This window comes from Lepidochelys kempii, chromosome 17 (assembly GCF_965140285.1).
Source record: "Lepidochelys kempii isolate rLepKem1 chromosome 17, rLepKem1.hap1, whole genome shotgun sequence".
In the NCBI taxonomy this organism is placed as follows: Eukaryota; Metazoa; Chordata; order Testudines; family Cheloniidae; genus Lepidochelys; species Lepidochelys kempii.
Genome location: NC_136396.1, coordinates 4,626,226 through 4,639,064, shown reverse-complemented (window position 1 = coordinate 4,639,064; position 12,839 = coordinate 4,626,226). Strand labels below are relative to the sequence as shown.

General features: G+C 51.4%; 1 protein-coding gene across 1 annotated transcript in view; it reads right to left on the bottom strand.

The window, feature by feature from the left end:
- Positions 1-455: 455 nt before the first annotated feature.
- Positions 456-12,839, bottom strand: part of RPH3AL (rabphilin 3A like (without C2 domains)) — a 122,765-nt gene continuing 110,381 nt past the window's right edge. Inside the window, exon 9 of the mRNA XM_078849263.1 lies at positions 456-721. Within this exon, the coding sequence (XP_078705389.1) occupies positions 714-721 (8 nt within the window). The 3' untranslated portion in view covers positions 456-713. The remainder of the gene's footprint in view (positions 722-12,839) is intronic.

Genomic DNA, 12,839 nt, shown 5'->3' with positions numbered 1-12,839 from the left:
TCCCATTCACAAAAGCTCTGAGCCACCTCCCCTCCCATTGGCCATCATCACGCAGCAGCCACAGGATTGCTTCCATGGGAAAATAGCTAATGGTTTTGTAGTTTCTTTTAATGCAGTTTAGCAGCTGGAAAGAATGATGAGCCAGCACCATGTGACTTGCCTGCTCCACAGATCAGGGCTTGAGAACCTCTCAGCTGGAGGATTTTAGCCAGTGGTGAGAAATTCTCTACCCTGCTCTAAAGTCATGCTCCAGTTATCCTACCTCCCAGGTTCAGTGAGTCACCCTCAGAAGCGATGCTGGCTGGGCACTGAGCCCATTCCATTTCCGATTAGATCTACAATATATTTAGATCTGTTATCTTGTGTCAACCACAGTGAGTCAACATGGTACAATATCCACTCAGACTCAGGAGCCGCACCCCACCCCCAAGAACTTTCCATACCTGTTACCCAGGGAGAGCTGAAATTGCGGCGTTTTGTAGCCTGGGTACTAGTCACGGATGTACGGGCTCACTTGCAGGAGTGTGTTGGCCGATAAGATCATCCACCAGTGGCACCTCTCCAGGGACAACAAGGAGAATGAGCCACAGCTGTTTGCCACATGGTTAGCAGAGACCAGTGTTTTCATGACTAGCCTGGGGGTCGACGTGCCAATCACATGCATCATCCTTAGTCTGAAGATTGTGCAATTCCCGCACATGGCGTGGGAGCCATCAGGAGCCTGCAAGGAAGAAGAGTTCATTTCTCAGTGTCTGAGCTCAGAGGAGAGAGCAGAAGCTGCACATATCCCTGGCCCTCTGACAGCTGCCTGGTGACATGCTGTCTGCAGAACTACAGCCCTGCAGTTTTTCCACACAGTCCTGTTGTCAATGTGACTAGCCCAGCATGGCACATGCCAGCCTCTAGGACTACACACCCAGCCAGAACCACTTGTTTGGGAGCGGAGAAGGCAGCTCAGGTCTCGTTGTGTCACCGGCCAGGATGGTCTGCTACAAACCATCAGCCCCAGCAGCATATCGCCTCTCCAGTGCGGATCCAGCAGCTCCTTCCCTGTTTTCTCCAGCTGGATGGCGACTGGCCTGTATGTTGGGCTGGCTGGGTGCAATTTTAAAAGCTTGTACTTATGCCCAGCCAGGCCAACATACGGGCCATTAACCAGACAGAGTGGGACGCTGTCAGTTACAGTCTCGAGACCCATCCTGAACTGGACGGGACCCAACTATAAGTGTCACATTCAGGCCAGGTTGGATCTGAAAAGAGCCTGACCCACGCAGGCCGAGATGGTCTCTGAGCACCTCCTACCCAGGGGGTCAACCCAGTGGCAGCAGCTGCATGTACTGCTTCTCTTGGCCATCCCCCTTTTGCTGCACTCTCTCAAAACAAAAAAAGGAGAATGCCGACAGAGATGGGCAATGGGCATGGGGAGCGAGAAGCCCCCCACCAGGCTGAGCCCTTAGGATGAGACAGCAGCACTGACAGGTTCTAGGGGACATGTCCGGTTCAGGTTGGGTCTGAAGATGACTTGACACTCGTGGGTTGGGTTCGGGTCAGCTAGGCTCGGCTTGCGTTCGGGTCTGGGCTAGGCTTCAAAATTAGGCCTGAGCAGACATCTAGTGTCAGTATCCTAAATTGCCCCGGACCAGCCCTCTGCGTGCCAGGATAAAAGGGACATTACACATCTCTTTACTCCCCTTCAGTCATTTAATTGTTGGGGGCACAAACCTGCCTGCCTTGCCCACCTACATTACCACCATTCAAGTCAAACTACTCCAGGGATTTCACTTGGGGTTAGCTCAGACCTATCCATCACTACTCAGCCTGAGTAAGGGCAGAACCTAATCAGTAGTCTCGGAAGCACCTTCCCCTTGTTTCCCTTGATGGGATACACAAGGAACACGCAGGGTTGGCAGGTCTCTGATTGCCTAGCTCAGGCTAGCTCAGCGTGGCTCCGAGATGTTCCATTCTGTCAGTTCACCCGACAAAGCCAGCGCGGACGCTCCTGGAGGTGCCAGTCCCCACGTGCAGCATAGCTACATGTAGGATGAAACCCACCATGCAGGGGAGCAGCGCAAGGCTCAAGCACCCCTTCATTCTCAACACAAGTACTTAGGTGGTTCATAGGCCTCTGTGCAGGGGTGAATTTCGCTCACCAGTGAGGGCAGCCACTGGATGAGACACCATCCAAAGTGCCCAATCTGGCAGGTTTAAGCAAGCAAAACTCCCACCGACTTCTGTGGGAATGACGTGGGCATATATAGGCTAGTGGGGAAGGCCCTGATTGCTAAGCAGGGGAGGCCCTGATTGCTTTCTCTCCTCTCCACTTACACAGCACTACAGCATCTGGCTGCATCTGTTCCAAGACTGAGCAGCACTCACGTGGAGGCAGCCAAATCCAGGGACATTTTCATTCTCCTTTTCCCCGCCTCCTCTGCTGAGCGCTTGGAAATTTCCCCAATGATTCCTGCCTTTCCTCACCAGGAATTATTGCTACGGAAATACAGGCTGAGCTAGGGCTGATTAATCTCCCTGTCATTGCACACTTACCATCCCTTTTTACAGGCTGCAAAGTCCTGAGTGGTTTTAATTCCAGCTCAGCCATAGCAGGACTAACTAGGTAAAGCTGCTCTCCTATTAGGGCATGGCTAGTAATGGTGAATGTGCTTTACGCAAGCACTTGTAAATGCCACTGCCCGGGCCACTACTGTTAAGCTGGAGGGTCATGATCTCTATCATAGTTTTTCCACCGGGAATCCAAACAGGCATTCTGCAGGGACCCTCGTGCTTCTTCAAAGCCAGGCAAGGTCACAGGCCCTGATTCAGCCAGGGCTGCAAGGAAAGCTGTGGATGGAGCGGAGATGGAGGGACATGGCTCATTTGTAGCAATGATGCAGTGGGGTGGGAAAGAGATGGCTCAAGTAGGAGTGGATAGAACTTTACTAGGAACAATTACGCGGGGGGCGGGAGTGGGAAGGGATGACTCAGTTAGGAACAATTACTCCAGGGTGGACAGAGTTAATCTAGGAGTGGTTTCTTTGCATGGGGATGATGGCCCAGAAGAACAGCTTGTTACTCTGCTGTGTGCAAGATAATACTCAACTAAGGAGCAGTTACCTGCTGGATCTGATGGTCCCCAGAGGAACCATTACACAGGGAGGGCCAAAGAACAAACCTTTGTTAGGAGTAGAACAGAAGTAAGCAATTTAAGGCAATCCCAGTTGCAGGACAGTGCTTTGTGCCCTAAATTGGTGGGCTTTAGCACTGCGTGGCACCTTAAGGTGCTAGGGACTGGAGGGTCCATAAAGCCTTAGGCTGTTAGATCATTTCACTGCTGGGCTTTGTGGGCTAGTGCACTAGCTGTTAGTGCTAAAGGCACACTACGTCTATCTTGGGTATAAGTCACTATTGTAGCAGCCAAGCCCCTCATTGTTCCAATAGGGAATGGAAGCACAGAGAGATTAAATGACTTGCCCAAGGACACAAACATTTTGTGGTACGTCAGGGAATTTAACCCAGGCCTCAAGTCCCAGGTCAGTACCCTAACCACTCGACCATCCTTCCTGCATTCAGGGAATCCCTGGACATGAAAGGGTTAACCTTGATAGTTGCTTGTGGGTCTCGCTCACACTGTGGGCTAGGGTGGGCTAAGCTATACAGTGTTATTGTAACCGAGCTCAGGCAGATGGCAATCTGAAAGCTCCTAGACTGCAAAGGTGACATAGGAGGGTGAGGGTCATTGCTCTTTGCTCCCGTTGGTGTCCACATGTGCAGCCCTTCATCCCCTGCACCCACTGTCAGAACAGAGATTTACAGGGGAAGGGAACTGGGCTGGCAAAGTAAACCAGTGCTCCGGCTGCCACCTGGCTGCTATTAACAAAACAGGGCACACCTGCCTTGCTGCCAGTGAACCAGATAGCTCAGCCCTGGTCTACACTAGGACTTTAGGTCGAATTTAGCAGCATTAAATCGATGTAAACCTGCACCCGTCCACACGATGAAGCCCTTTATTTCGACTTAAAGGGCTCTTAAAATCGATTTCCTTACTCCACCACTGACAAGTGGATTAGCGCTTAAATCAGCCTTGCCGGCTCGAATTTGGGGTACTGTGGACACAATTCGACGGTATTGGCCTCCAGGAGCTATCCCAGAGTGCTCCATTGTGACCGCTCTGGACAGCACTCTCAACTCAGATACACTGGCCAGGTAGACCGGAAAAGGCCCGCGAACTTTTGAATCTCATTTCCTGTTTGGCCAGCGTGGCAAGCTGCAGGTGACCATGCAGAGCTCATCAGCAGAGGTGACCATGATGGAGTCCCAGAATCGCAAAAGAGCTCCAGCATGGACCGAACGGGAGGTATGGGATCTGATCGCTGTTTGGGGAGAGGAATCCGTGCTATCAGAACTCCGTTCCAGTTTTCGAAATGCCAAAACCTTTGTCAAAAACTCCCAGGGCATGAAGGACAGAGACCATAACAGGGACCCGAAGCAGTGCCGCGTGAAACTGAAGGAGCTGAGGCAAGCCTACCAGAAAACCAGAGGGGCGAACGGCCGCTCCGGGTCAGAGCCCCAAACATGCCGCTTCTATGATGAGCTGCATGCCATTTTAGGGGGTTCAGCCACCACTACCCCAGCCGTGTTGTTTGACTCCTTCAATGGAGATGGAGGCAATACGGAAGCAGGTTTTGGGGACGAGGAAGATGATGATGAGGAGGAGGTTGTAGATAGCTCACAGCAAGCAAGCGGAGAAACCAGTTTTCCCGACAGCCAGGAACTGTTTCTCACCCTGGACCTGGAGCCAATACCCCCCGAACCCACCCAAGGCTGCCTCCTGGACCCAGCAGGCGGAGAAGGGACCTCCGGTGAGTGTACCTTTTAAAATACTATACATAGTTTAAAAGCAAGCATGTGAAAGGATTACTTTGCCCTGGCATTCGCGGTTCTCCTGGATGTACTCCCAAAGCCTTTGCAAAAGGTTTCTGGGGAGGGAGCCTTATTGCGTCCTTCATGGTAGAACACTTTACCACTCCAGGCCAGTAACACGTACTCGGGAATCATTATACAACAAAGCATTGCAGTGTATGTTTGCTGGCGTTCAAACAACATCCGTTCTTTATCTCTCTGTGTTATCCTCAGGAGAGTGAGATATAATTCATGGTCACCTGGTTGAAATAGAGTGCTTTTCTTCAGGGGACACTCAGAGGAGCCCATTCCTGCTGGGCTGTTTGCCTGTGGCTAAACAGAAATGTTCCCCGCTGTTAGCCACAGGGAGGGGGGAAGATTGAGGGGGTAGCCATGCGGTGAGGGGAGGCAAAATGCGACCTTGTAACGAAAGCACATGTGCTATGTATGTAATATTAACAGCAAGGTTTACCCTGAAAGAGTGTAGCCACTGTTTTATAAAATGTGTCTTTTTAAATACCGCTGTCCCTTTTTTTTTCCTCCACCAGCTGCATGTGTTTCAATGATCACAGGATCTTCTCCTTCCCAGAGGCTAGTGAAGCTTAGAAAGAAAAAAAAAACAAAAAAAAAAACACGCACTCGCGATGAAATGTTCTCCGAGCTCATGCTGTCCTCCCACACTGACAGAGCACAGACGAATGCGTGGAGGCAAATAATGTCAGAGTGCAGGAAAGCACAAAATGACCGGGAGGAGGGGTGGCAGGCTGAAGAGAGGGCTGAAGCTCAAATGTGGCGGCAGCGTGATGAGAGGAGGCAGGATTCAATGCCGAGGCTGCTGGAGGACCAAACCAGCATGCTCCAGTGTATGGTTGAGCTGCAGCAAAGGCAGCTGGAGCACAGACTGCCACTACAGCCCCTGTGTAACCAACCACCCTCCTCCCCAAGTTCCATAGCCTCCACACCCAGACGCCCAAGAATGCGGTGGGGGGGCCTCCGGCCAACCAGCCTCTCCACCACAGAGGATTGCCCAAAAAAAAGAAGGCTGTCATTCAATAAATTTTAAAGTTGTAAACTTTTAAAGAGCTGTGCTTAAAGTGCTGTGTGGCATTTTCCTTCCCTCCTCCACCACCCCTCCTGGGCTACCTTGGTAGTCATCCCCCTATTTGTGTGATGAATGAATAACTAATGCATGAATGTGAAGCAACAATGACTTTATTGCCTCTGCAAGCGGTGACTGAAGGGAAGAGGGGAGGGTGATTAGCTTACAGGGAAGTAGAGTGAACCAAGGGGCGGGGGGTTTCATCAAGGAGAAACAAACAGAACTTTCACGCCGTAGCCTGGCCAGTCACGAAACTGGTTTTCAGAGCTTCTCTGATGCACAACATGCCCTCCTGTGCTCTTCTAACCGCCCTGGTGTTTGGCTGCACATAACCAGCAGCCAGGCGATTTGCCTCAACCTCCCACCCCGCCATAAACGTCTCCCCCTTACTCTCACAGATATTGTGGAGCTCACAGCAAGCAGTAATAACAATGGGAATATTGGTTTCGCTGAGGTCTAAGCGAGTCAGTAAACTGCGCCAGCGTGCCTTTAAATGTCCAAATGCACATTCTACCACCATTCTGCACTTGCTCAGCCTGTAGTTGAATAGCTCCTGACTACTGTCCAGGCTGCCTGTGTACAGCTTCATGAGCCATGGCATTAAGGGGTAGGCTGGGTCCCCAAAGATACATATAGGCATTTCAACATCCCCAACAGTTATTTTCTGGTCTGGGAATAAAGTCCCTTCCTGCAGCTTTTGAAACAGACCAGAGTTCCTGAAGATGCGAGCGTCATGTACCTTTCCCGGCCATCCCACGTTGATGTTGGTGAAACGTCCCTTGTGATCCACCAGAGCTTGCAGCACTATTGAAAAGTACCCCTTGCGGTTTATGTACTTGGCGGCTTGGTGCTCTGGTGCCAAAATAGGGATATGGGTTCCGTCTATGGCCCCACCACAGTTAGGGAATCCCATTGCAGCAAAGCCATCCACTATGACCTGCACATTTCCTAGGGTCACTACCCTTGATATCAGCAGATCTTTGATTGCGTGGGCTACTTGCATCACAGCAGCCCCAACCTTAGATTTGCCCACTCCAAATTGATTCCCAACTGACCGGTAGCTGTCTGGCGTTGCAAGCTTCCACAGGGCTATCGCCACTCGCTTCTCAACTGTGAGGGTTGCTCTCATCTTGGTATTCATGCGCCTCAGGGCAGGGGAAAGCAAGTCACAAAGTTCCATACAAGTGCCCTTACGCATGCGAAAGTTTCGCAGCCACTGGGAATCGTCCCAGACCTGCAACACTATGCGGTCCCACCAGCCTGTGCTTGTTTCCCGAGCCCAGAATCGGCGTTCCACAGCATGAACCTGCCCCATTAGCACCACGATGCATGCACTGGCAGGGCCCATGCTTTCAGAGAAATCTGTGTCCATGTCCTGATCACTCACGTGACCGCGCTAACGTCGCCTCCTCGCCCGGTATCGCTTTGCCAGGTTCTGGTGCTGCATATACTGCTGGAGAATGCGCGTGGTGTTTAATGTGCTCCTAATTGCCAAAGTGAGCTGAGCGGCCTCCGTGCTTGCCTTGGTATGGCGTCCGCACAGAAAAAAGGCGCGGAATGATTGTCTGCCGTTGCTCTGACGGAGGGAGGGGCGCCTGACGACACAGCTTACAGGGTTGGCTTCAGGGAGCTAAAATCAACAAAGGGGGTGGCTTTACATCAAGGAGTATTTCAGGCAGGACTTCACGGAGGGTTCCAATAAGAAATGGTGCACCTAAGTTATTGTTCTTATTGGAACGAGGAGGTTAGCCTGGCCTCTGATTGATACATGGCTAGATTTACCTCGCTGCACCTTCTCTGTGAGTGACTGCAGCGTGACCTAGAGGAATAAGTCCCCTAGATGGGGGAGAGGGGGAAGCAAATGAATACAAAACAAATCTGGTCTATTTCTTGTTTTGATCCACTCCATCTATCTTTTACATCTTTGGCTGGCAGCAGACGGTGCAGAAGGACTGCATGCCATCCACATCTCATGGCTGCTCAGCAGAAGATGGTACAGTACGACTGCTAGCAATCCGTATCGCCTGCCTGCTTACCATAAGATGGTTCAATAGGACTGACTGCAGGACTAAAGAGAATGACCTGGTCAAGTCACTCCAAATTTAGTCCCTGCGCCCATGTCTGTCCAGGCACTCCCAGCCAACGTGGCCAGGAGCACCTCGGACATGACGATGACGGCTACCAGTCGTATTGTACCGTCTGCTGCCACAAGGCAAGGGGTTGCTGCTACTGTGTAGCAATGCCGTACCGCGTCTGCCAGCTCCCAGGAGACATAGGGTGACGGTTACCTGAGCGGGCTCCATGCTTGCCGTGGTATGGCGTCTGCACAGGTAACTCAGGAAAAAAGGCGCGAAACGATTGTCTGCCCTTGCTTTCACGGAGGGAGGGAGGAAAGGAAGGGGGGCCTGACGATATGTACCCAGAACCACCCGCAACAATGTTTTAGCCCCATCAGGCATTGGGATCTCAACCCAGAATTCCAATGGGCAGCGGAGACTGCGGGAACTGTGGGATAGCTATCCATAGTGCAATGCTCCGGAAGTCGACTCTAGCCTCTAGTGTGGAAGCACTCCGCCGAGTTAATGCACTTAGAGCATTTTCTGTGGGGACACACACACTCGAATGTATAAAACTGATTTCTAAAAAAACGACTTCTATAAATTCGACCTTATTCCGTAGTGTAGACATACCCTCAGGGGCAGAACAGGGAATTCAGTTGGCCAGTGAGTTCAAGAGGAGGTGAATGAGAATGCAAGTCACCTGGTGGCTGCGTCTAAACAGGCTCTTAGAACAAGCGGCAGGTGGAGATATTAGGGAATAAGGTATTTCCAGAGACTGTGGCGGCTGCTCTGCTAAGCAATGGGGCTTAGCGTAACAGCCACCATGATGCATTTTCTATTAAAAAAAAGAAAAAAGTAGCAAGTTCTTCTCCTTTATTATTTGTGAGCCAGAGCAGGCCCAAACCCACCTCAAGCTGGGGTAAGTTCTGATCCAGATCCCGTCCTCACAGGTGGCTAGTACCTTAGTGGACCTGAAAGCTGGTGGAATGAGCTTGGGGTGGGCACAAAATCCTACAGAACACATGAGACACCAAAAGCAGCAATGCAAACTCCCACCGAGTTGCCAAGCCTGGAGGTTACACGGATATCAAGAGGGTGTTTAGACAAGTCCATGCAGATGTGAGCACCCACCTCTGGAATACAGATGCCCTCGGTAGGTAGGGGCACCCCTCACCACAGGGCAACCCTGAACATTCATCTGGCTATTTATTACTGGCATTGGCAGGCAGCATTGCAACAGAGCTGTGGGCTTGGTTTCCTTCACTGCTTGGTTTGGTGCTAGTGTTCACTCAAGGGGGAGAAAAAAAATTCAACATGCACAACTCAAATAACTCTAAGAATCTGCAAGAAATGTTTAATTTTAAACAAAACAAAACGCTAATGGCTAGTTGGTGAGAGTCACTAATGAAAGACCAAACCTCAAGCTATGGCTTCACTTAAACCATTACAGCGGCACAGCTGTGATGCTACAGCCTTCAGTGTGGAGACGACCTACGCTGATAGGGGGAGGTGGACCACCTAAGCCCAGGAGGCGGTAGCTAGGTTTACAGAAGAATTCTTCTGTTGCCTTAGTGCTGTCTATGCCGGGGGTTAGGTTGGCATAGCCCCATCTCCCAGGAGTGAGGATTTGTCACACCCCGAGAGATGCAGCTATGACAATGTAAGTTCCCAGCACAGAGCAGCTCTCAGTCTCAACAAAGAGAGCTTTGTCCCCACTCAGACAGTTCTCTTTTACGGATGGACAATCAACCCCAGGACCTCATAGTGCATGGACTCCAGTAGAGCTAGCCTTAGAATCATAGAAGATTAGGGTTGGAAGAGACATCAGGAGGTCATCTGATCCAAACCCCCTGCTCAAAGCGGGATCAACACCAACTAAATCATCCCAGCCAGGGCTTTGTCAAGCCGGGCCTTAAAAACCTCTAAGGATGGAGATTCCACCACCTCCCTGGGTGACCCATTCCAGCGCTTCACCATCCTCCTAGTGAAATAGTTTTCCCCCCGCCCCAAATCCAACCTAGACCTCCCCCACTGCAACTTGAGACCATTGCTTCTTGTTCTATCATCTGCCACCACTGAGAACAGCCGAGCTCCATCCTCTTTGGAACCCCCCCTTCAGGTAGTTGAAGGCTTCTATCAAATCCCCCGACTCTTCTCTTCTGCAGACTAAACGAGCCCAGTTCCTTCAGCCTCTCCTCATAAGTCATGAGCCCCAGCCCCCTAATAGTTTTCATTGCCCTCCGCTGGACTCTCTCCAATTTGTCCACATCCTTTCTGTAGTGGAGGGCCCAAAACTGGATGCAATACTCCAGATGTGGCCTCACCAGTGACAAATAGAGGGGAATCATCACTTCCCTCGATCTGCTGGCAATGCACCTACTAATGCAGCCCAATATGCAGTTAGCCTTCTTGGCAACTGACACACTGTTGACTCATATCCAGCTTCTCATCCACTGTAATCCCTAGGTCCTTTTCTGCAGAACTACCGCTTAGCCAGTCGGTCCCTAGCCTGTAGCAGTGCATGGGATTCTTCCGTCCTAACTGCAAGACTCTGCACTTGTCTTCATTGAGCCTCATCAGATTTATTTTAGCCTAATCCTCCAACTTGTCTAGGTCACTCTGGACCCTATCCGTACCCTCCAGTGTATCTACCTCTCCCCCCAGCTTAGTGTCATCCACGAATTTGCTGAGGGTGCAATCCATCCCATCATCCAGATCATTAATGAAGTGTTGAACAAAACTGGCCCCATGACAGACCCCTGGGGCACTCCACTTGATACCGGCTGCCAACCAGACATGGAGCCGTTGATCACTACCCATTGAGCCAGACAATCTAGCCAGCTTTCTACCCACCTTATAGACTTTCTGGATAGAAGTTAGTGTTTGGTACTGCAGGCATAGCATGCTGAAGAATCAGAGAAGGCAGTGCATAACGGGGAAGAAAATTGGCAGCATGTGATCTCCAAAGGAAGAAAGAGGAGAACCCATGTATCCCCAATGCAGATAGAGGTAAGTAACCGTTTTCAGGCTCTCAGCACAGGTACTACGGCGGAGAATGGTTTGGAAGAGTCATCTGAGGGAAGGGATCAGAAGGAGACACCATGACCAGAAGGCATGGGATGCCTAGTCCTAGGGATGGGGGTTCCACGACCACCACTCCCAAGCGTGCTGCTTGCCTGGAGCTAGAATTCAGGATGTGACGGAGCGTCTGCCAAGAGTGATCAAGCCCACGGACCGCTACCCCTTCCTACTTCTCGCCTTGCCCATGCCCACTGATGCAATAGCTAGCATCAGGACACAATAAGGGTGGAATAAACAAGGGCTCTTGTCTTTTTCAGCTGGTTACCAGCAGTTAAGCAGAGCAGGACAATGGAGACTGGTACTCTATGTCCAGGGTGGGCATCAGGCAGAACGACAGTATCCTTAAGCATAAGCGAAATGCAGTGCTGCTGTAGCAACCCTGCTCCAGGCACGTCAATGGTGTAGATCCCCAGTGACTCCTGTGAGACTGAGCAGAATCCAGCCCACTGTGAAGGTTACTGCCCTGAAGCACGAGATCGGATTGCCTGCACACGCACCCATTTCCCTTACTCACACGTATGGAAAGCCACCAACACACCTATATCCAGCCCCTGTCGAGTCCAACAGTGTCCTGCTGTGCATGGTACAGACAGAGGCCCCAATCCTGGCTGGGGTACATAAGAGGGGAAACAGTGCCTGTGTACCCCTTCCCTCCACTGTGTCTGGCTACTGGAGGAGACAGACTAGCAAAGCCAGCAATGCTGTAGGCTCCAGTGGGGACCTGGTCCATGGCTGACTAGGTACGGGCTGTGGCTAACCCTAGCATCCACCATTGCATAGCAGCCATGGGGCAGCAGTCAGGTTGTGGGGGGGCATGGCGGGCTGGAGGAGAGGTGCATTCCTGGAGACATTATGCCCAGTCCTGACCTCTGCTGGCATATTGCCTCCAGCTGTCCCTGGTGGAGCTTTACCTCTCCTCCCAACCAGAGGTCTGGCTCACAACGACACCCACAGCAGGTCGGCACTTGCTTCACAACTGAAAATCAAACCAGCTATCTGCCATTCACTGAAGGGCTCAAGTGGGTATCAGGAGTGACATGGCAGCTCCAGGAGTTTCCACAAAACAAGGCACCTCTCTCTTCCAAATGGTGCTGCACAGACCCTCCCAACCCCACTCTTTATGGAAACTGCTGAACTCGGAGACCTTTCGCTACCAGGGACACATGACACATTGTCACACAATATGGCTCCAGTCAGAGTGCTGCCCATGGCCTACTGGGTATCGAAGCTCAAGCGGTGATGTCCACTCCCTACTCAAACACAGTCACGGCTAGGCAGAGGGAATAGACATGCTCCCAGAGCTGGAGCAACCCTGCCTGGGTGTTTGTACAGGATAGGAAGAACCTCCCTCTTCCTATCTGTTCTGTGCACAGTGGCACTGAAAGCTAATAAGGACACAAATCACGACAGCGTGGCAGCATCTAGGCAAGCGGCCAGCTGGACTCCTGTTAAACTCTGCTAGTTACCATATCCTGCTACTCCCCTCTCCATTTGCCTGCTTTGGTTCTCTGGTGCCTCCTGCCTGCCGAGCGTCTGTTCTCTGGGCCAGGGACTGTCTCCTCCATTATTCTCGTACACAGTGCCCGGCACAGAGAGGGGTTCCTAGGCCCTCCCATAGGATAAATCCGAACCAACCACTGAGCGTTCAACCCGTCTATGCAGTGCTAACTCCCCGGTACCGCAGAAAGACACATTCTATCAAG